This window comes from Camelina sativa, chromosome 2 (genome assembly GCF_030686135.1).
Source record: "Camelina sativa cultivar CO46 ecotype springtype chromosome 2, ASM3068613v1".
Classification (NCBI taxonomy): domain Eukaryota; kingdom Viridiplantae; phylum Streptophyta; class Magnoliopsida; order Brassicales; family Brassicaceae; genus Camelina; species Camelina sativa.
Window position 1 is genome coordinate 3,912,442 of NC_141881.1, and position 21,007 is coordinate 3,933,448.

At 38.5% G+C, this 21,007-nt stretch overlaps 5 protein-coding genes across 14 annotated transcripts; all 5 read right to left on the reverse strand.

Annotated features, from left to right (window-relative positions):
- Positions 1 to 807: 807 nt before the first annotated feature.
- LOC104717138 (plant UBX domain-containing protein 4) lies at positions 808 to 2,986 on the reverse strand. The gene is made up of 4 exons (XM_010434674.3): positions 2,489 to 2,986; positions 1,953 to 2,232; positions 1,745 to 1,840; positions 808 to 1,427 (listed from the first exon to the last, which is right to left on the reverse strand). The coding sequence occupies exons 1-4, from the start codon at positions 2,632 to 2,634 to the stop codon at positions 1,026 to 1,028; spliced, it is 924 nt and encodes a 307-aa protein (XP_010432976.1). The 5' UTR covers positions 2,635 to 2,986; the 3' UTR covers positions 808 to 1,025.
- A 440-nt stretch (positions 2,987 to 3,426) lies between these two features.
- Positions 3,427 to 5,376, reverse strand: LOC104717162 (signal peptidase complex subunit 2). The gene is made up of 5 exons (XM_010434705.3): positions 5,181 to 5,376; positions 4,931 to 5,082; positions 4,640 to 4,721; positions 3,792 to 3,934; positions 3,427 to 3,680 (listed from the first exon to the last, which is right to left on the reverse strand). The coding sequence occupies exons 1-5, from the start codon at positions 5,280 to 5,282 to the stop codon at positions 3,578 to 3,580; spliced, it is 582 nt and encodes a 193-aa protein (XP_010433007.1). The 5' UTR covers positions 5,283 to 5,376; the 3' UTR covers positions 3,427 to 3,577.
- Positions 5,377 to 5,562: 186 nt separating this feature from the next.
- Positions 5,563 to 7,749, reverse strand: LOC104717149 (uncharacterized). The gene is made up of 7 exons (XM_010434684.3): positions 7,384 to 7,749; positions 7,210 to 7,272; positions 6,692 to 6,841; positions 6,536 to 6,609; positions 6,323 to 6,441; positions 6,028 to 6,111; positions 5,563 to 5,799 (listed from the first exon to the last, which is right to left on the reverse strand). The coding sequence occupies exons 2-7, from the start codon at positions 7,214 to 7,216 to the stop codon at positions 5,697 to 5,699; spliced, it is 537 nt and encodes a 178-aa protein (XP_010432986.1). The 5' UTR covers positions 7,217 to 7,272; positions 7,384 to 7,749; the 3' UTR covers positions 5,563 to 5,696.
- Positions 7,750 to 8,387: 638 nt separating this feature from the next.
- Positions 8,388 to 19,700, reverse strand: LOC104717179 (uncharacterized). Of its 2 annotated transcripts, none has more exons than XM_087480309.1 (14): positions 19,567 to 19,700; positions 19,104 to 19,258; positions 10,926 to 11,081; positions 10,687 to 10,817; positions 10,459 to 10,588; positions 10,100 to 10,362; positions 9,900 to 10,024; positions 9,772 to 9,815; positions 9,551 to 9,682; positions 9,376 to 9,453; positions 9,189 to 9,271; positions 8,982 to 9,104; positions 8,835 to 8,895; positions 8,388 to 8,743 (listed from the first exon to the last, which is right to left on the reverse strand). In XM_087480309.1, the coding sequence occupies exons 1-14, from the start codon at positions 19,685 to 19,687 to the stop codon at positions 8,576 to 8,578; spliced, it is 1,770 nt and encodes a 589-aa protein (XP_087336435.1). In that variant the 5' UTR covers positions 19,688 to 19,700; the 3' UTR covers positions 8,388 to 8,575. The 2 variants fall into 2 exon arrangements, with proteins under 2 accessions (XP_087336435.1, XP_010433019.2); XM_010434717.3 differs by lacking the exons at positions 19,104 to 19,258; positions 19,567 to 19,700 and adding exons at positions 11,182 to 11,336; positions 11,635 to 11,841.
- Positions 12,133 to 19,243, reverse strand: LOC104717188 (disease resistance protein RPS6-like). Of its 9 annotated transcripts, XR_015577454.1 has the most exons (12): positions 19,104 to 19,243; positions 18,848 to 18,998; positions 18,499 to 18,590; positions 18,271 to 18,381; positions 17,654 to 18,171; positions 16,462 to 17,564; positions 16,056 to 16,352; positions 15,548 to 15,955; positions 14,604 to 15,440; positions 14,121 to 14,478; positions 13,666 to 13,744; positions 12,133 to 12,274 (listed from the first exon to the last, which is right to left on the reverse strand). XR_015577454.1 is itself a non-coding variant. In XM_087480296.1 (10 exons), the coding sequence occupies exons 6-10, from the start codon at positions 17,422 to 17,424 to the stop codon at positions 14,131 to 14,133; spliced, it is 2,853 nt and encodes a 950-aa protein (XP_087336422.1). In that variant the 5' UTR covers positions 17,425 to 17,564; positions 17,654 to 18,171; positions 18,271 to 18,381; positions 18,504 to 18,590; positions 18,848 to 18,998; positions 19,104 to 19,243; the 3' UTR covers positions 13,935 to 14,130. The 9 variants fall into 9 exon arrangements, 8 of the variants coding, with proteins under 8 accessions (XP_087336422.1, XP_087336426.1, XP_087336408.1 ...); XM_087480296.1 differs by lacking the exons at positions 12,133 to 12,274; positions 13,666 to 13,744 and having other exon boundaries at positions 13,935 to 14,478; positions 18,504 to 18,590; XM_087480300.1 differs by lacking the exons at positions 12,133 to 12,274; positions 13,666 to 13,744 and having other exon boundaries at positions 13,935 to 14,478; positions 18,504 to 18,731.
- Positions 19,701 to 21,007: the final 1,307 nt, after the last annotated feature.

Genomic DNA, 21,007 nt, shown 5'->3' on the forward strand with positions numbered 1-21,007 from the left:
AAACCCTGAACTTTGGAAAAGTGGTGAAAAAAAGCATCAACTTTGTATATGTTGAAATAAAACTCTAATTTTAATTAACTTTCTAGTTTAATCCTAAACTTTTAAAAAATTACAAAGATGGGATTTGAACCCGTTACCTCTAAGCAGAGCATACCTGTTTTAACTTTTAACCAATTGAGCTAAAGCATTTTCTGGTCGTCGGTACACAAACAAATATACTTATCCGTATGCTGCCTAAAGTCTTCTTCTTCAAATTTATGGTCGTATTCACCGAGCTGACGATTAGTTTCTTAATCTTCCAGATCTCAATATTCATATTCGATTCTTCTGCCATTATTTTTGCTTCTCTCGAGGTCAGAGATGGAGAAATGAAAAGTAAATATTACACAACAGTATTTTGAACAACTTAAATTTCAGATCCAAATCGAATTAAGGTTTCAACTGAAATAAAGATCGAACCTTTTAACAAAGACGAGTACGACGAACAGAGTGAATCAATTATGCAAAGAGATTGAAATCGACACACAATAGAAATTACGGTGAACAGAGTGTATCAATGGAGATTACGGTGACTTTCCAATGGTGGAGAAGAAGACTCAAGCGATACACATTATAAATAATTACATGCGTTTGTAAAAAATGTCAAGAAAACACTTTGGGTCTGCTGGTTATTTCATGTCTTCATTAGCCTTAAGGTAAGCGGTTCGAGCCTCTTCTTTGTCATTTTTTTTAAAAACACAAAACGACGACGTTTTGATTATGTATACAATTGTTCCGTAAAGCTTGTATAAAACTTAAAAACGCATAAAAGAAAATATTTATTTTCCATAAATTAAATGAAAACTATACCACAAGTCTTTTTTTTCTTCCCATAAGAGAGAGACACCGTTTATGTTTGCGTATACAAAGCCAAGAAGTAAACTTACAGGCCCAACATTTTTTTTTGGTTACAGTAGCAGTTATGAAGATCTCATGATAATGCATATAGAGATAGACAAAAAAAAAGAACAAACCCTTAGAAAGTTCTAGAATTTCTGAAGAACAACAGAGTTGGCGAGACCAGCTTGTTCGATGGTCTGAGTGAGATCAGTCAAGGGCTTTGGTGGGAATTCCATTGCCTGAAGCTGGTAGTTCAGTGGAGCTCCAGGTCGAGATGAGTCAATGAAAGAGCGAATGTCGTTGATCGTGTGATGGTGATTGAACTTAGCCACCAGGCGTGTCCCATCAGCTAGTCTTAGCTGTATCGATGTTGTTGGAACGGTTTCATCTATTACAAGACTTTGAGATGGCGCTTGTGCTACTGAAGCGGCTTGGATGGGAATGGCAGTTGAATCTGGAGCCACCGGTGAGCTACTTCCGCTGCCATCATTGCTACCACCTAGTGTTCTTCCAACACCTTGAAATGAAACCTTACGCTTCTCTCGTTCCTACAATGAGGAACAAGACCGGTAACACGGTCAATAAGAAAAAGGGAAGCAGACTATATAGTATCTCATCAAAATATGTATTTATCAAATCTAGCAAGACCAAACTACCCGTTTCAACAATTAGTACTTCTAACATTTCTAATACAAAATGAACAAACCACAAAGATATTCATGTAAATCTGAGTGTGACTAAGTGCTAGCTATGATCTTGAAACTAGTGTGAACAAGTGCTAGTTATGGTCTTGAAAACAAAAACATATAAAAGCTGATCATGAAAAATATACAAGATGGATAGAGTACTAATACAGAGGACTCACAGGGCATTTCTCTTCCCTTCGCATCAGATTGACATGTACCGGGGCTCTTCTATCAGCAGGCTCAAGCTCTTTTGGGCACTCAGACTTACGAATGCTCTACAAGAACACAAACTAAATCAATAACTCAAAACAGAAGATGAACAGTTTCACAATGAAACTCATTCATTCATTCATCTATATAACACCAACAAATTAGTTTTATTTTAACCTCGAGAAAAGAAGCATTCTCAGGATCATCCAATTTCCTCAAAGGACCATCATCAATGGTGAATCCATTAGACCAGAAAACAATGTTGTGAACAACAGGCTCAGGCTGTTGAGGACCAGCAGACACGTTTTCACCAGAAAGCAATCTCCCAGTCCCAGTGAAACTCCTGGAACTCGAAGTAGGTGGCTCAAGAGGTCCTTCCACAGCTCCTAGCTGTCTAGCTTGATTAAATATTTCATCAACATCATCTTTCTTCGAAGGATCTTGAACTAACATACCACTGCCAAGAACAATAAAAACATTACTATTAGACAACATTAATAAAGAACCCTAAATCTATTTTAGAGTGTTGTAAACATCAATTTGAACAGTTTAAAAAAACAATTTAATGATTATAAAAAAACATCGCAATTAATAATAAATCATTATCTAATTCGATAACTCTTAAGTAGATCCAAAGACGATCCCCCACACACACTACTTCTTTAATAATCATCATCACTTGTAAAAAATGGAGACGAGAGGAGAGGAGTGACCTTTTCTCACCACCGGTGTAGTATTCTTGAGGTCCATCGGAATCACTGTCGGAGTCAGGACCAGACCTACGGTTAAGATCGGAAAGAGTTCGGATTTTACCACGACTACTTGATGGCTTCGCCTGTTTCTTGTCTTTCGAAGACATTCTTTTTTGTTCTTAAAGATAACGATGCGACGAACTGACAACGAACGAACGCTAGAGAGAAGAGAGACGAACGAATAATCAAAAGAATGAATCAATCAAGAAGATGAAGATGATGAAGATATCAAAACGCAACGCTAGATATAGAGTCTAGAGGGACGCTCATTTGTCTTACGCGCTGATGAGGCGCGTGGAGTTTCTTCTCAATGTGTGTGTGGTCTCTCTACTCTCTGGTGTGTGCGAGCGAGCGCGTGACTGCAGAAGGAGGAGTACAACTACAAAAAGAAATAGTATAAAAGATTTGATATGTTTGGTTGGTACTTGTGGTTTTGACACTTTTTTAGTAACTTTCCTTGTGGCATGACGTTTTGTTGTTCCTTCTATTTTAATCTTTGTTTATTTTGTTTAAGCTTATAATATCTACTTATGTCGACCGACCCCCATAATTGGCCTATTTCAATAGTTTTCTTTATTGAAATGATTTTATTTAGAAACTATAATGTATCAAAATATGGTTTTGTGGTCTAACCGGTTTTTCTAACAACAACGAACGAGAGATATGAATTTTCAACTAAACGAGTAAAAAATGTTGCGGTTGTTAGAAACCTCTAATGGCAAACTCGGATCAGACCGACCTAACATATCAGTTTACTAAAAGTTAAATGATCTCAAATCAAATATCATATTTGCGCACTTATTAAACCACAAAATTGGGATTTGACGATACCGGCGAACAAGTCTAGCTTACGGCAACATCTCCAAATAAGACGATGGATGGTAATAAAAATCATGGAATGATATGAAACTTTGGTTTAAATTTATGAAGCTTCTGTTGGAGGGTAATCAATGTATCCTCTCTTAAAAAAATGTCACCACCGGTTTTAGTTATCAAGTTTGTTTAACATTTAGAACTAGATTGAACATACTTTCCGCTTTTATAAGATGATCATCTCTTCTTCTTTGGTTCTCCTGCTTCTGTGTACTCCTTGATAAGGGCTTCAACATCTTTCCAGAATAAACCCTCAACAAGAACTCCATCATTTGTGAGCCTGGATACACACACACACACACACACACAAAACCCATTTTAAAACAAGATTACGGTATACAAAGGTTATGGCGTGTGCACATGAACGAACAATGCAGAGAGAGAGAGAGACCATTGAGTGACACTTTTGGTGAGCTGGACTGACTTCCCAGCTGAGATTGAGTTCGGATCAGCACTGTCGATGGTGAGAGTGTACAGATCAGAGAATCTAGGTAACTTGGACGATACCACCAAACCAGTGCTGGTGAATGATCCCTGTATATCAACCATCCAAATTTCTAAGTCAGGAAAAGATGAGCTAAACAACCAAATAAACATACCGAAATGTAGCTAAACCATTAATCTGCTAACAGAATAATCATAGCAACTGAAATAGCAAAACAAAATGGAGTTCTCTTTCTTCCCTAACCAATGAGTACTAACCATATGTTTGGTAAGATCACATCCCATCGTATACAAATTAATAGAGAGGAGTAACTCTTCCCAGCTAGTGGATGAAGAAAGTAAATCACCAACACCAATATTACATTCCAAAATCATCTTCAACAAGCATGTCTCATGTAACAAGACATTATCAATCACAACTACCAACAGATACAAGAATTTCCACAACCCAAATTATCAACACTTCAACGAATTAAATAAAATCGAGAAAAAAATTGTATTAAAGCTAAAGCTCGATTGGTAAACATCAAGATCACCAACGACATGCAAACACTACTAGAACACATGTGAAGCTAGCAGAAGCACAATTCTAGATCTTTACAAAATAGAAGGACATCAAAATACACCACCAGCTATGAAGAAATGAATGCAGGGAAGTATGTACATTATGCACCCAAATCAAAGAAACTACAGTCAGCTGTGTTACAAGCAAAGCAAGAACGAAGTCCAAAAACACACAACCTATCAAAAGAACACTCAACGAAACAGTATTTTCCCAACAGCCAGGAAACAAACCTCAAGAGGATAGGTGAACAGTATCGCATTCTTCTCCTTAATGTACAGAATCAGCTGCATTACCACAGTCAACACCACATACTTGCCAGAGTCAAGAATTAAACAAATCCCACATCTCATTCAAAACTATATCCAAAAGATAAAGACTTTGAGCAGTTTATACATACATTCAAAACCTAATAGACATTCTAGTTTTTTATCAAATCAAATTCAAAGCTATCCTCAGTTTCAATCTTAATCTTAACGAATCAAGCATCTAACGAATACGATGACCAAAACAAAAAAGGATATAATCCGATGCAGCAGATCAAAAAGTCTCTGTTCTGAGGAAACTTCTTGTTGTAGAATTGAGCAAAAAGAGCAACCACGATTATAATCCCTCCTAAGAGAAACTTGACGTTGCTCAATCTCACATCCTCCTTGTACCCTCGGCTCGTAACGATCTAATCAGCCAAACAAAAGGACAAAACTTTGATTGAGATTTATGGGGAAATCGAGAGACGAATTTGTGGGGATTTGATTGTTGTTTTATATGACTTACCTCGGAGACAGATTCATCGAGGAGGTGTTTGATAGCGTTGTGGTCTAACAAGTTAACCTTCTTAGCGTTCTTAGTCGCAGATTCTGTCTTCTTCTCTTCCATGGCTGATCGAGACAAATATCAAATCTTCCAAGTTTCTTCTCTTTCAGAGTGAGAGATATGCTTCCTGTAAGAGACGGGAGACGTTTCGCTCAGATGACTACAATCTACGTTTGATACGAAGTCGTTTTGGCTCGTTCATATTGGGCCTAACATGGGCTTCGGACATATTAAGCAATTCAACTAACATACGACGCCGTTTGTCGTGGTCTGTTCTTTACTTCTAAACACACAAATACAATGGATTAGTGGCCAGTTTGACGTTTGTAAGAGCGAAATTAAGTGGAGAAGAAAAAACATTTTAGATTTAATTATACTTAAAATTGGTATAAGTGGTTACATTGGTGTAAATGTAATGATTATGAACCTTTATTATCCAAAACATGATTCATTCTGGAAACAAATCACCAAAAAACTTCACCAAAAGAACCATCTTTTCGAAGGAGGAGGTTTTGGAGCTTCATCATGTTCATCCTTTGTTCTATCCTCCATTCCCTGCTTCAATGACTCCAGTCTTTTTCTGTGAAAACAAAATTCAGCTTCAAGCTAAGAAGCAAACCAAAATCAAACAGATATTACCACAAAGGGTTTATAGGCTTCTTTCTATAATACTAACATACAGAGCAAAGAAAAAGCAATTTGGGAAGATGATCATGATGGGTTCATCTAGTCTCATGCAGCATATTATATCCAATGATACTATATTATGAAAATTGTTATACTATGAGGTTTAAATTTGTTACAGTACTTGGTATCCGTCATCCGACCGTGCAAACTCCATCTCCGGCGAAATCCTTCAATTCCTTCAGCTCCACTTGCTAGAATCAAGTGCCTGATTACAAAACAAATTAACTGTTTTAGTGAACTTTGGATTTAAGAACAGAGTTTCAATTTGTGAACATCTGTACATATACATGATTACATGGTAGCACAAATCCAGCGACAAACTCTTCACATATAGATTATCCAAAACAAAATATACTACAAAAATTTTGAAATCTGAAATTGTCTTTGCATCACATTGCAATGTTAAGAAAGAGTACCTCTCTAGTGATGTGGCTTCACCTTCAAGCTGAGTAATCCTTTCCTTAGCCAGATCAATAGGCATAGACAATCCTAACTTGTGTTCGCTCTCTTGAAGTCTTACTCTCAATATCTTATCCTACCAGAAAGATTGCAAGAAAAGGAAATATTCAAGAATATGGACATAAGAGATGCAATGCCTTTACAAAAACAAAATCAAAGCCAATGGTTACCCTCTTTTCAGCACATTGTCGATATATGGCAAGCTCATCTTGGCAAAATGGTTCAATGTCATTGATTTGCAAGCCTAAAACCAGAGAAAACAAATACTATATAATCCAAACCAAGGATAGATAGACAGACTTGAATCGGAAAAAATAGAGACTTACATAGGAATAGATTCCTCAAAATCCCATCGCACAATTCAACACCTTCAAGCACATGTGAAGCAATATCAGGAGGGATGACAGGGGATGGAGGACCCATCATTAGGTCATCACCGACTAGTATGGTCTCCTCCATCATCGGCTGTGAATCAACTGAAAATTGAAACACCAATGTTACCACTTTTCATATAATACAACAACAAAAAAAGTCTCACTAATACAAGGATCCAAAAACACTTTTCTCATTTCATACTCAATTTTCCAAGAAAATAAAATTTATAATTTCTATGCACAATGGTGATGCAGATTGGTGACAAGGTATACTAAAAAAGAAATATTAAGAAGGTATATAAACACAGCTTATGCGTTTGTAAGATTACAATTTGTTTCAAGATTGAAGCTGCTAAACAGTGTCGGTTTCCTAAGTTTGCATTCTAATTCACCAATTTTCCAAAATGCAGCACAAGATAAGTGAAGCAACAAAAAAAAATCTCACAATTGCACAAGAATCAGTAACTTACCATCCATGACTGCTCCGTATCAAATCACTTCAAGGGCTTAAGAACAGAGCAAACCTGAGAACCCTGAAAATGCATTTAAACAACAAAACAAATCATCAAAACGGTGGAAAATGGTAAGAAAAAATGTCACTTAAGCATTTCGTCGAACAGTTTCTAGGCATGAGAAGTACATACTCGTTCAGAAACCTTCAATTCCGCAAACTGCGAAAAATATTCTTCCAGGAATCAAGCAGAAAGCATCTAGCGAAGTCGAAGTAATAATGTGACAACAAAGAAATATAATCCGACGACGCCGATCACAAAGTCCCCTCTTCTCAGGGAACTTTCTTCTCTCAGAGGCTAGCTAACTAAAAGGGGGACTTTTGTTTCGACTCAAATCTAATTTTTAAAATACGTCGCCGTTTTCATGTATCATAGGTACGGGAAACGAGCTATTTCCCCCCCCCCCCAAGAACTATCATATCTCGCTGGATGGAGCCCGAACTTTAGCCACAATCTATATAGCCCTGTCAACTATGACCAATTTCCATTTCTCCCCAAATTAAAAGTTCTACACCTATATCCCCCTGAAGAAAAATTGCTTCGGTTTATCAAGTGAACCGCAGACCAAACGATATAAACCCAAAATTAAACCAATTATGACCCGATTCCTACATAACTACGACCCGATTCCTTACCCACAAATTCCCAATTTTCTAATATCACGAACCCTAAAATCGACTTGTCTTGTTTCTTCTTTTCTGGGTTCCCATTATCGAATTCGAGCTTCAGAATGAGCAATTTATCAACAAAGTCGACCGGATCTTCCAGTTCTCGTGCGAGGGGAAGAGTTTTCGGTGTTCCCAAAAGATGTTGGTGCGGGGAAGCTGTTGTGGCATTGATCTCGAAATCTATTTGTACGAGCTCTTACTGGACCGTCTTCATCATCGTCACTCTCTGGGTACACATCGTGGCGGATTGGAGGGTCGTAGTTATGTAGGAATCGGGTCATAATTGGTTTAATTTTGGGTTTATATCGTTTGGTCTGCGGTTCACTTGATAAACCGAAGCAATTTTTCTTCAGGGGGATATAGGTGTAGAACTTTTAATTTGGGGAGAAATGGAAATTGGTCATAGTTGACAGGGCTATATAGATTGTGGCTAAAGTTCGGGCTCCATCCAGCGAGATATGATAGTTCTTGGGGGGAAATAGCTCGTTTTCCCAGGTATTATTCAAAACAACCAAACCAAGTAACCAACTGTAATTTTACAACATCTTCGACCTTTTGACAAAAGTCAAATTCAAAGTACAGAAGAAACTGACTACTGTCTTTATATAATAAGTTAATTGTCTGTAAGTATCTATGTTGTGTCAAATAAATAATAGTCACTCAAAATCCAGCAGAGGTTTCTTGGAACGAGCAGCTGATCTCTTCTGCTCCGTTACACTAAGAAGAGCTTTGCGCCGAGCTTCAGCGCTATCCAAGTACTCTTGTATTGGAGGGAGAGTGATCTTTTGTTCTTCTTCTCCACCAGCTTTTGCTCGACGAATCAACTGTCCAACATTTATATAACAAGGTTTTAATTATTTGCAATCGCGTAACATTTATAGCACAAGTCTAGAAGACGAGGTTCGGGTTTTAAACCTTTGAAGCCCATGTTCTCTCTGCTCCTTGACATACATCTCTAATATCCCTTCCTGACATTCTGCGTAACCAAACAAAACTTGTTATGGATTCGGTACAAACTACTGGTAGGCCTTGAAGTAGACTTTAGTATAATGGAAACTTTACGCTTCTGTGGCCTGAGCAAGCTGAAGTAGCTCAGGTTTTGAGAGTTGTTTTGCGTATTGGGTGATGATTTCTTGACGTGTTTGTAAATCCGGTAAGTCAAATAAAATCATGGAATCAAACCGGCTAAAGATAAACAAACATAGGACACTGGTCAGGATACTGCAGCCAGGAATCAAACTGGTTTTTTAGAGGTTTTTATTGCTTTACCTGATCAAAGCAGGATCAAGATCTTGTTTTCTATTGGTTGCAGCAATCACAACCACTTTTTTGTCTTGTTCAAATCCATCAATCTGAATTTAAAAAAACATAGAAGCTTATTCATCATACCGGCAATAGCTAGTCTCTCGTCTTATGTATGTATGTGTGATATTGGTCATTTTTGTTGTGTGTTTACCTGCCTCAGTAGTACCGACAAGACTCTACGTGTTGCTTCATGCATCTCACTATCACGAGAGATAGCAAAGGCATCGATCTGGATTTGTAAGTTAGACAAGTAATGTTTTTAATTCATAAGTCAAAAGTTTGAAAGGAAAAATCGGACAAGAATAAGAAGCAACATTTTTCTTCACCTCATCAAGAAATATAATCGCACCATCAGAAAGTTCATTTGCTTGTGAAAACACAGCCCCAAGAAGCCGCTCGCTTTCGCCATAGTACTTAGACATTACAGCTTCAAGCGGCACATATAGCAATGGTATGCCCTGGCAACAATTTGCAAAAAAATTAAGAGATCAAGATTCAAATAAAAAAAGAAAGGTCAAATAGGAATTGTAAGTTCTCGACTACTCACCGCTTGATTAGCAATAACACGTGCACAAGATGTTTTTCCAGTTCCTATGGTCAGAGTTTATGGACATCAGATTCATTATAGTTCTATAAAGAAGGACGAAATTGCAAATGCACTCTTCTTGTGCTAACCTGGTGGACCCTCAAATAGAACAGCCCGGGGTCGGTTTGATTCAAATTTGGACCGTGTACCACGTACTATATCATCATACACTTCAGGACTATGAAGAGCCATCAATATTGTATCTTCTATCTCTCTGCATCATGATAGAACGTAACATATGATATAGCATATTAATGGGGAGAAGAGCAAAGATGTAACCAAAGCTTACCGCTTTTGTTGATCATATCCAGCAATATTGTCCCATGATATCTCATCGACAGAATCATCCCCAAGAGGTTTATTAACTCCATAGATTCTCACTCCCATCGATTCCAGTTGAGATATAGATTTGTCTGTAGATGGCTCACGAACACTACCTCTACTGCCACCTCCCTTATTTTGTCCAGCTTTTGTTCCAGCTACTCTCAAAGCTGAAACAAAAGCCTCAAGTTCTTCAGTAGTTAAGCTTCCCTTCTTTATGAACTCAACTTCCTAACACATTTTGTACCATCGTTAAGATGTTATATAACAAAATAACCAAGAACATTTGACGATTGAGTAAATATCTGAAAGAGAAATGAAACTTACTACTTTATCAGAGGTGATTAAGGAACCAAAGATAAGAATGCACAAGTCATCATCTGAATCATCTTCACTCTCTCCTAGTTTCTTCTCTTTGTTTTCCACACTGCGAAGTGTTATTTGCCAAGCGACTGGACTGAAATAACAAGAAAGGGGTAGCGATTAGTTTTATACTCTACATCAGGCATCAAATATCGGTTCTTGGACACAGTTAAAGTTGAACAAGAAAATTACTTGTCCCACGCACGCAATAGCATGTCTGAACCACCAGTGCGATCTGAGACCTTCACACCTAGTTGGGATCCAATGTTTGATATTAATTGTGCAACTTCACAAGTAGAAGGAACTTGGAACTTCAAGGTAACCTAAAACACAGAACAAACATTTGTATCGTCGAAGTTATGCATCAAGGAACACTCAGAAGTAAGTCATATACCCAAGTTCTTGAAACAAAAAAGAGAGGGATCATTCACCTTTTGACCCCTGACAGCAACATTGAACCGTGGGTAAGAACCATATTGAGTTCCTTTACTTTGTATTAGTTCTTCAATCCGAGTTCGTTCTTTCTTGGCAATGTCAACATAGTTTGGTGGAGGATCTATAGGAACAGTAGGTGACTTGTCATTACCCTGCAAAGAGGTTAAGATATCAACACAGTAAACGGACTAATTCATCTATCAACACCAACGATTCAATTTGTGTTGTTTGTGTGTGTGTGTGTTACAAAACCTCATCAGATTCAGCATAAGCTACTCCAATTGCTCCAAAACTGAATAGAGCACCCAAAAATGCAGGTGTCAAGGAAAAGCATGGAGAGTCGTTTAGAGTGCTGCAAGATCTCATGACTTGATTTACTTTTGAATTACTCTGCTGCTCAAAGGTTCCTGCGAAATCAAAAGACACAATTTTTACTATGAGACAAAGATTCTACTGGACAGAGAAGTGAAAAAAAAGAACTCGTAATCGTCTCTAGATCATAAATAAAACAACAAAAATCAAAATTATGTTATGAAAATTGGAAACTTTAATGTAATGGGATCATAAGAAGCTTCTCCGTGCTGCTTACGGTTCTAGAAAAGTCCCAATTTTTAAACCAATTAACAATTCATAGAATCAAAATGGGTTAAAGGGATCACCGAATGATATGAGGAATTTACAAAATTCTTGAATTCAATAGAATACCGTGATAGAAACAGCGACGAAGCTCTCGTGCCCGTGGGTGGGAAGGAACCACGGATTTAGAGTGGGAGAGAGATCCGCGCCATGCTCGAGATGCTCGAAACAATTTGTCCAGAACCGCCATTGGAGTGGTTTTCACACAATTTTTCTCGAGCTTCAGAGGGTTTATGAGGTTTTTTGAGAATCCCATCCGACCGTATAATAAACAACTTGTTTATGTGATTCAGAAGAAACATTCCAGAGATAACCAACCGGTTCTCTGCACGGAGAACCGGTTTAAATGGGTTTAAATTGTTTGATCCGAAAATGGTAGGAACCTATTTCCTACGAATTTTTTCACGAAATTCTACCATTACCGATTTCCTACGGACATTAAATGTTTGTTTACGTTTATAACCGTTGAAAAGCATGTTTTTTCTTGTAGTCGATCCTATCAATGGGAAAGCTATTATATCAAACAGAAACAGTTCCAAATACTAATCAAAAATTTGCATGCTTGACAAACAAATTAAGAAAGTAAAAAATCTCATGAGAATTTGAATATAGAATTTAAGGTTTTATGAAAGTGATGAAACAACGAAACTAAACAGTGGTTTTTATATTCTATCAATAACGAAATTTTATCATATTAAACAAAGCTTTTCTGAAGAGACAAAACTTTTTCAATTTTTCTCTCTCTAAACTTTTTCCTCTCCCTTCTCTCTAAAACAAAAACCTAGATCTACGCCGCTTGCCTCTCCGGTTTGCCCTTCCGGCGCCGGAGAGGGCTCTCTCTTCCTTCTTTTCTAGTTTCTCTATTCCTTCCGGCGTCAGCTTCACCTCTGCAAAGTCGTCCTTCGTCTTCGATTGGGTATCTCTAGATGGTGGTTTCCGGTGAGTTTTTCGGCGCGTGTAGCGGAGTAGTGGGTGGTGGTGGTCGCTGGTGACGACCCGATGAAGAGGCTTGAGGACAGCGTCGACTTTGGGGCTGAATTGGGCAGATCTGGGTTTTCGCGACTTCGTGTGTCGTTTTGCTTCACTGGTGGGTTCGGTGGCTTGGAGGAGTAGTGAGGGACTGGAGATTTATTCTTGCGGATCTCCGGTGCTGGTTTGATGCTTTTGCATCGAATTAGCTTTCTCTCACTCCATTCGAGGCGGTGCTTTGCGGTTGGTTTGTGGTTGTTCGTCAGGTAAGGTGGGGCTGCGCTTCATTGAAGGACCGAGTTTCAAGATGCAACAGGAGAGAGGTAAGCTTTCTTCTCCGTCACCGGAGTGGTGTGGTTTCTCCGGCATGCGTTGCGGCTGTGGCCTTATCTCGGCGGTCGAAAGGTTTCGGATCTGGTTCCTCCTGGTTTGAAGACACCATAGGAGATGCAGAGAAGCCTTTCACGGCTCAACCGTCGGGATTGGTGGCTGCGGCAGCGGCGGAAGGCGCATGTGGATAGGAGGGTTTTCCGGTGAGAGTTTAGGTGGTTAACGGTAGATCCTTCTGGATCTTAGATGGCTTGCATGGGTTCTGGTTGTTGAGAGGTTGTTTGAGCCACCTCCTCTCTCTAGCCTCCATGTTTAGTGTCCACCGGACCGGATTGAAGTCAGTTTGCCTCGGGAAAGTTTTTCCGGTTGAATAGATTCGGAGTCCAAGGGCTTGGGTCCGAGTATGTCGATTTGCTAGGTAGGGGAGTCGATGTTCATTGGGTGGCGGAGAGTCGACGGATTGGCCTATTCCGAAAGCTTTGTGGTGGGTTTGAATCGTCGTTTGGAGATGCTTCTGTGACAGGATCCGAAAACTCCGGCCAAAGAACTGGATCCGGCGTCGAAGTCACAAAAATGTGGGGCTTGTTTTCGTCAGTACTAGTAGGTCTGATCCTTTGCCTCCGTTTAACCGCCCGGAACCAACTTTGTTTCTCTGTTTCTGTTCGCCGGAAAATATTTTCCGTTTTGTAACTGTTGTCAAATTGTAACTGCAGGTCTATGCCCAATTGGGCCATTAATAAACTTAAACTCTACTTAAAAAAAAAAAAAAAAAAAAATTTATCATATTAGGGCATCTCCAACATCTCCAAGTACTGTCACTTACGAAGGAAAATAGCTCTCGTAATCTATATGAGTCAAGGACCATTCGGATGATTGGCAACTGTTTGTGTTGGGTTTGGACCCCATAGGAGAAGCCCAGTAAGGAGTGATTGTTATACGTGGTAACGGGCCTTCTGCGGGCCCAAGAAGAAGATCCGGCTGAGAAGAGGCATCGAGTCAAACTAGAGAGGAGATCGCGGGATCATAGGCCGAGATCTTCTGAGGAGATGAAGGAGATAGTTTTGAAGTTGTTTCTGTTTAAATACTCTGAGTTTCAATTAAGAGAAAGACATGTAATTTTCAACCAACACAATAGAGAATATATCAATATAAATCCAGTTCTCGTTCCTTCTTAGTTCTTACCGATTTCTACAAGCCTGCCCAGATCTTTATTAATCATCTAATACTTAAAATAGTTGTTTCTGATATCTAACAGCGACGAAGACCCTAACCTCGTAAAGATAGAAAGCGCAAGTTTGTTGTTTCTGAGAGTGCATGAAGGCCTTTGTAAATAAAAGGGGTATCGGGGTGACGAGCACTCAAAGAGTTACGAGATACAAGCTCCTTTCTGCATAGCTCACATAGATACAACATCTCATATCTGTCAGCTGCACGATAGAGTGATCTAACGTGTTGCTTTGCTTTCTCTGAGAGCATAGAGCCGTCGCTGTAGATGTACTCAACAAAAACCTCTAACTCTTCTTGTTTCAGCTCTGACAGAGTGATCTCCAGCTTGGAAGAAGCCTTAAATTTGTCGGATTCAAATATCTTCATAAACATCTTTGATCTTGCAGACTATATATGACAAGGAAAGAACATTAACAAAGAAAGCATATCATGGAAGATCATTTCTACAAATTTATAACTGAATCAGATAATGATAAAAAGTAAAAGGAGTTGAAGACAGAAGAAGTTGCAACCAGAATAAACTTATGAGCATAGATAGCTGCATCCTTATCACTTTCCCGTGCCTGTAGCCGTACATCGGCTTCTTGTTCTTTCAAATATTTTTGCCACAGCCTTGGACGCTGGCGTATGAAACTTTTCTCGTTATGATTATAGTCATAGCAATAATCTCTCAAGTACATCTCTAAAGCTTTTCTTTCTTTGTTCGGATCCACTTCTGTTAGTAGTGTTTCAATCTCTGCAAAACTCTTGCATCCTAAAAGCTGAGAAAAACTCCTGTAGACCCATTGATTATTCCTTTCTCCTAATTTTTTTCCCACTCTTCTTACACAATCCTGATATCGACAGAAACTATTATAGTCCTTATCATCGTCGAAAATATCATGGGAATCCCCGCTGTCTTCGAAGTCAACTTCCTTAAGACGTTTCAAAATACTAGAAGTGGATGATTTAAATTTAAAACTGCTGCAATCTTTCATACGTAGGCAATTGAGTCTAGAGAATGTGTTGACCCACCAAGGAATATCTTCAATCGCTGTTTGGTTTAGAACGAGAAGAAGAACGTTTCTTGAGATATCAGGGAATATCCTTAGCTTTGAGCATCCACTGAGATTAAGACACTCGAGAGATTTAAGGTTGATGTCGGTTGGAAGTACCTCCAACTTTGTGCAATCTTCCATGCTCAAGTAAGTCAGCTTATTGAGATTCTCAATAGATGAAGATGGTAATTCCACCAAACTTGTGCAACCCCCGAGATTCATCCACTCAAGATTGGTTGCCAACAAAAGATTTGGGATTTCTTTCAGCTTTTCAGATCCCGACAAATCTATCGTCGTGAGGCATGTAAGCGACTGAACAAAAGAATAAAAAGACAACAAGGAGAAAGTGTCAAGAATAAGATATGTTCATCTAAAATGATTTACCTTTCCCAAAGTTATAGAATTAGTTATACCATTACCTGCACTCCTTCCCATAGTTTCTGACTCTTGATTTCTTTCATATGAAGAGTTTTGAGATTCTCTAAACGCAGGTTAGAGGGGAATTCTTCAGTAGCTGTTCGATTTAGATTAAGCCATGTAATATTACTTGAGATATCAGGAAACCTTCTTAGCCGTGAGCATCCACCGAGATCGAGCCTGTCGAGAGATTTAAGGTTGAATCCTGACGGAAGGGCCTCAAGCTTTGTGCACCAACTCATTTCCAACACCAATAGTTTATGGAGATGCCTGATAGAAGAAGTAATTTTCACCAAGCTCGAGCAATGTCTGAGCAACAATTTCTCAAGACAAGTGGCCATCGAGAGATCTGGAATTTCTTTCAAATTTTTAGATCCCGAGAAATTTATACGCTTGAGACCTGTGAGAGGCTAAACAAAGGCAGAGCAAACGGAAAAAAACATATGTTACACTTACACATACTAAAAAAAAAAAAAAGAACTCATCCAAAAATTTTAACTCAAAACTTACATGAACTCCTTCCCACAGCTTCTCGAGCTTGCTATTCTGCATTTTGAGCTTAACTAGATGTTGAGGACAAAAATTAGAAGGCAAACTTCTTAATGGGCATCCTATCCAGCTTAGTACTTTGAGTTTTGGGGGCAAATAGTTGAACCCTTCGGATATGTGCCATCTGACATTTTTATATGGTTTATTGTTAATCTTTAGAAAATAGAGATTGCGCATCTTTTCAAAGGCTCTCTTGTGAATGTGCAACTCATCAATCCCCGACATATCCAACAATATACCTAAGACTTTTTTGGTACCCTGAAAAAGATAATATTAGAAGTAAACAAAATCAATATTCTTAACAAGTGACTGCATTTAGATGACAATGCTTTAATCATAAGGAGTGAACGATCAAAGGAGAACTTACAGTATTATCCTCAAGTACATCGCAAATATCCTTACAATCCAACAAGAATTCTTGTTCCCCGGGTTCGTTAGACTGTGTACGAACAATTTCTTTGCCCATTTCTTGTACCAAACAGTGCATCCCAACAACATCTCCTCTTACATGTATGAGGGATTTATCAACTAGGTTTTTCAGCCCTATTTTAACATCCAAATCACTATCTGCGAGGACCATTTTGATGTAATCAATTTTCGCACCGTTGAAGAGACATGCGATGTGACGAAACAACGCTTTATCTTCTCTGCTATCTAACTCATCATAGCTGACTCTCAAAGTCTTCTCAATTTTTCCATCCAGTCTATTACGAAGCCTAGGCAGCATATCCAGCCAATCCTCTTTGCTCCTGCCTCGGAATAACGAACCAAAAACTTTCAGACCCAAAGGAAGACTACCCGCACGCTTTTGTACTTCAGAAGCAAGTCCCATGAAACCATCAGGTGGATAGTCTTGCCTAAAAGAAGATCGACAAAATATCTGAAGAGCTTGCTTTTCAGATGGGAGGCCAACATTGTAAATAGAATAAATACCATGAGCTCTCAAAAGATGCTTATCTTTAGTAATGGCAATGATTCTGCTCCCAAGCCCAAACCATTGAGTTTGACCAGCCAAGGCATCCAACACAAGATGATCATCCAAATCATCAATAACAATAAGAAGTTTATGGTGCTTTAGCCTCTCTCCCATTACACCAATATGATCCATCTTTATGTCCCTTTTCCCTAATATCTCAGACAAGAAATTTCTTTGCAAATGCAACTTCATATTATAGTCATCTGGGTTGGCTTTATGGTAATCCTTCCTACACTTAGATACAAAAGCACTGTCTATGTAGACACTACCTTGGAAATGACGAGAGAGACGACTAAACAAAGCTCTTGCAATAGTAGTCTTGCCAATTCCCGAAGAACCCCAAATCCCAACCATACTAACGCAACAATGAACTCATCTCTCCTATATGATCTTCAATGCCAACAAAATCCTCAACATCATCCTTTGATGGATTTAAACTAAGTTTAACCAAAACATCATTGGCGAGTTCTTCTATCATTTTTGCTTCACTAACCCTAAAACAACAAGAACCAATTAATCAACAACACACAAAGCAAGCAAGAAACAAACTAAGTATATGAATAATCAAATCAAGAGACCGTACCAGTTTGCAGAGTGATATCCGAGAGTGTTAGCTACATCGATCAAAGCTCTCCTCCATAGATGAATCTCATCCTCTGTTCTGTTCTGACAAGTCTTGTCAAATATTATTCCAAAATCTCCGATCTGTTTCCTAACATGAGAAGGATCCAAACCGTAGAAAACAGGAATCACCACCAATCGATTGCTTTCATCTTTGCATCGAACAATCTCAAGAAGCTCATTTAAACACCAGCTCGAAGAAGCATAGTTTTTGGAGAAGATAACAACCGCGATTCTTGAATCCCTAATGGCTCGTTTAAGCTCGGAATCAAGCGATTGGCTTCTCTCGATCTCGTTATCTTTAAAAGCAATAATCAGTTTCCGATCTAACTCTTTTAGAAAGTGGCTGAGGAATGTTTGACGGACATCTTCACCGCTGAAGTTTGGGAAGACGTCGTACACCCAATTGCGACCCATTCGTACGTACCTTTTTCGTCAATGGAGCGACCGAGGAGTCGAGGACTGAGATTTTTTGAGAGACTAATCAGAGAAAAGAAGTAAGAACTCAGCTTCGTCAAATAAGTAGCCTTCTGGGAAATTTCCAATGAAATATTGATTAAAGTTTTCCAGCTTACGTACGTACTGTGTCCGGTCAACTAAGAAGTCAAACGAAATGCCTTAATGTGCCAGTATATGCAATTCCCCCACACATCTTCAAACTTCAATCATATCATTGGCTTTAATACCACACTACACGACTTACACATTGATTACTTGTTGGTTCACTTAAACAACTCACAGTAACTTTCTTTACTACGAAAAGATTTTACAGCAAAGACAAACAATAACAAAGTGAGTGAATCTCACATTACCAAAAATTGTATAGGCTTGAGCCCCAAGTTCCAGCATTAAGGTATGATTTCTCGCATCAGATCCCGGTCCCTTAAACTGAATCGTCCCTGACAACAAGACAAAGAATGAGGGTTAGTTAACCTGGAACCACCAGTGCGATCTGAGACTTTCACACCTAGTTGAGATCCAATGTTTGATATTAATTGTGCAACTTCACAAGTAGAAGGAACTTGGAACTTCAAGGTAATCTAAAACACAGAACAAACATTTTTATCATCGAAGTTATGCATCAAGGAACATTCAGAAGTAAGTCATATACCCAAATTCTCGAAACTAGAGAAACAAAAAGAGAGGGATCATTCACCTTTTGACCCCTGACAGCAACATTGAAACGTGGGTAAGAACCATATTGATTTCCTTTACTTTGTATTAGTTCTTCAATCCGAGCTCGTTCTTTCTTGGCAATGTCTACATAGTTTGGTATCTACAGGAACGGTAGGTGACTTGTCATTAGGCTGCAAGAGGTTAAGATATCAACACAGTAAATAGACTAATTCATCTATCAACACCAACGATTCAAAATTTTGTTGTTTGTGAGTGTGTGTGTGTGTTTACAAAACCTCATCAGATTCAGCATAAGCTACTCCAATTGCTCCAAAACTGAAGAGAGCACCCAAAAATGCAGGTGTCATGGAAAAGCATGGAGAGTCGTTTAAGGTGCTGCAAGATCTCAAGAATTGATTTACTTTTGAATAACTCTGCTGCTCAAAGGTTCCTGCAAAAATCAAAAGACACCATTTTTACTAAGAGACAAAGATTCTACTGGAAAGAGAAGTGACAAAGAACTCGTAATCGTCTCTAGATCATAAGCTAAACACCAAAAATCAAAATTCCAGTTATGAAAATTTGAAAATTGGAATGTAATGGGATCATACTCGTGCTGCTTACAATTCTAGAAAAGTTCCAATTTTTAAACGAACTACCAGTTCATACAATCAAATGGGTTCAATTGAAATACACTATGAGATCAAGGGATCGTCGAATTGTAAGAAATTTACAAAATTCTTGAATTCAATAGAATACCGGTATGGAAACAGCGACGAAGCTCTCGTGCCCGTGGGTGGGAAGGAACCATGGATTTAGAGTGGGAGAGAGATCCGCGCCATGCTCGAGATGCTCGAAACAATTTGTCCAGAACCGCCATTGGAGTGGTTTTTACACAATTTTTCTCGAGCTTCAAGGGTTTATGAGGTTTTTTGAGGATCCCATCCGATCGTATATTAAAACAACTTGTTTATGTGATTAAGAGAGAAACATTCCAGAGATAACCAACCGGTTCTTCTGTTCAATGAGAACCGGCTTAAATGGGTCTATAAACCCTTGAAGCTGATTCTTATTAAATGAGAAATATTCCAGTGGTGTATGACTCTGATTCTTATCTTTTTGTCAACGGATATTAAATTTACTCAAATGAGCCAATTGTATGGAAATATTGTTTCCGTATGATGTATTGCGGTTTCTTAGAAAATTTTCATGCCAAATTTTCCGGTTTAACAACCGCGATTCTTGAATCTCTAATGGCTCGTCTAAGCTCGGGATCAAGCGATTGGCTTCTCTCGATCTCGTTATCATTGAAAAAAATAATCAGTCTCGCAACACCAACGAATCAAGTAGTTAGTTTTGTATTTATTTGTTAAAAAAATGCCTAATTAGGAGAATCACAATTTCCCACAAAGAAATATACTGTACCAAAGGTCTTTGAATCGAGAGCATCAATGATTTGACATGAACCATCGAACTTAAAGCCTCATTACATCTCAACATTGAAGGGAGCTCCGACCAATCCCCTGCCAACGTAATTAAGGATCATTATCATGGAAGGATCCAGCGTTTCGGAGATTATCATATAATTGTCGATATGTCGTCACCAATGCAATATCTCACCCAACAATTTAGTCCAAATCTTATAAGTTATAACAGTATGGTTGTGACATGGACGGTACATGTGCGCAGTTGTTAACGTGAGTACTTCTTAACCTTCTAAAATATTTTCTTTACTTCCTGAAGAAGGAATCAATTTTATAAGTAGTTGTGTCATTTGTTTTTACGAAACACAAAACGGATCAAAAAGGTAAAAACAACTCTAATTGCAGTTTCAGAGAAGACACAATATTGCACTAAAATGATCTGAATATATTCATCACGTCTCAATGCGTTTTATAGTTTTACAATATCTGAAGCAAACTAAAAACAAGGACACAACTCCACTAGCTTAACCACTAAGCTAGTTTTACGCAGAACAGAATTGACTGAAACAAACTAAAGAGAACAAGTCTCTTTTATTTCTAAACTTGCGGAAACAAAGACACGACTCAATAAACTCAACAATCCCTCCCCTAAACTGAACTCTCTCAAGAACTCAGTTCAAAATGCTCATCCCAAAAGCTTCACGAATTCTCTGAAACGTTAACATCTTTAACGGCTTTGTCATGATATCGGCCAGCTGCTCCTCTGTGTTGCAGTA

Bases quoted from the DNA above. Each gene is read 5' to 3' on its own strand.
- LOC104717138 (XM_010434674.3), bottom strand. From the start codon at position 2,634: ATGTCTTCGAAAGACAAGAAACAGGCGAAGCCATCAAGTAGTCGTGGT. The intron at 2,233-2,488 runs GTCACTCCTCTC...TGTTCTTGGCAG, and splicing joins TACACCGGTGGTGAGAAAAG to TGGTATGTTAGTTCAAGATC. The intron at 1,841-1,952 runs GTTAAAATAAAA...GTGTTCTTGTAG, and splicing joins AGAATGCTTCTTTTCTCGAG to AGCATTCGTAAGTCTGAGTG.
- LOC104717162 (XM_010434705.3), bottom strand. From the start codon at position 5,282: ATGGAAGAGAAGAAGACAGAATCTGCGACTAAGAACGCTAAGAAGGTT. The intron at 4,722-4,930 runs ATATCCTTTTTT...TGACTCTGGCAA, and splicing joins TTGATCTGCTGCATCGGATT to GTATGTGGTGTTGACTGTGG. The intron at 3,681-3,791 runs GTCTCTCTCTCT...GTGTGTATCCAG, and splicing joins ACCAAAAGTGTCACTCAATG to GCTCACAAATGATGGAGTTC.
- LOC104717149 (XM_010434684.3), bottom strand. The intron at 6,610-6,691 runs GTAAGTCTCTAT...CTCTGGTTTTAG, and splicing joins TTTGAGGAATCTATTCCTAT to GCTTGCAAATCAATGACATT. The intron at 5,800-6,027 runs GTACTGTAACAA...TTGTTTTCACAG, and splicing joins GGTCGGATGACGGATACCAA to AAAAAGACTGGAGTCATTGA.
- LOC104717179 (XM_010434717.3), bottom strand. From the start codon at position 11,821: ATGGGATTCTCAAAAAACCTCATAAACCCTCTGAAGCTCGAGAAAAAT. The intron at 11,082-11,181 runs GTTTTGTAACAC...ACCTCTTTGCAG, and splicing joins CTTATGCTGAATCTGATGAG to GGTAATGACAAGTCACCTAC. The intron at 10,363-10,458 runs GTAAGTTTCATT...AAAATGTGTTAG, and splicing joins TAATCACCTCTGATAAAGTA to GAAGTTGAGTTCATAAAGAA.
- LOC104717188 (XM_087480296.1), bottom strand. From the start codon at position 17,424: ATGGTTGGGATTTGGGGTTCTTCGGGAATTGGCAAGACTACTATTGCA. The intron at 16,353-16,461 runs GTAAGTTCTCCT...TATCTTTTTCAG, and splicing joins ATGTACTTGAGGATAATACT to GGTACCAAAAAAGTCTTAGG. The intron at 15,956-16,055 runs GTAAGTTTTGAG...GCCTTTGTTTAG, and splicing joins AGCTGTGGGAAGGAGTTCAT to CCTCTCACAGGTCTCAAGCG.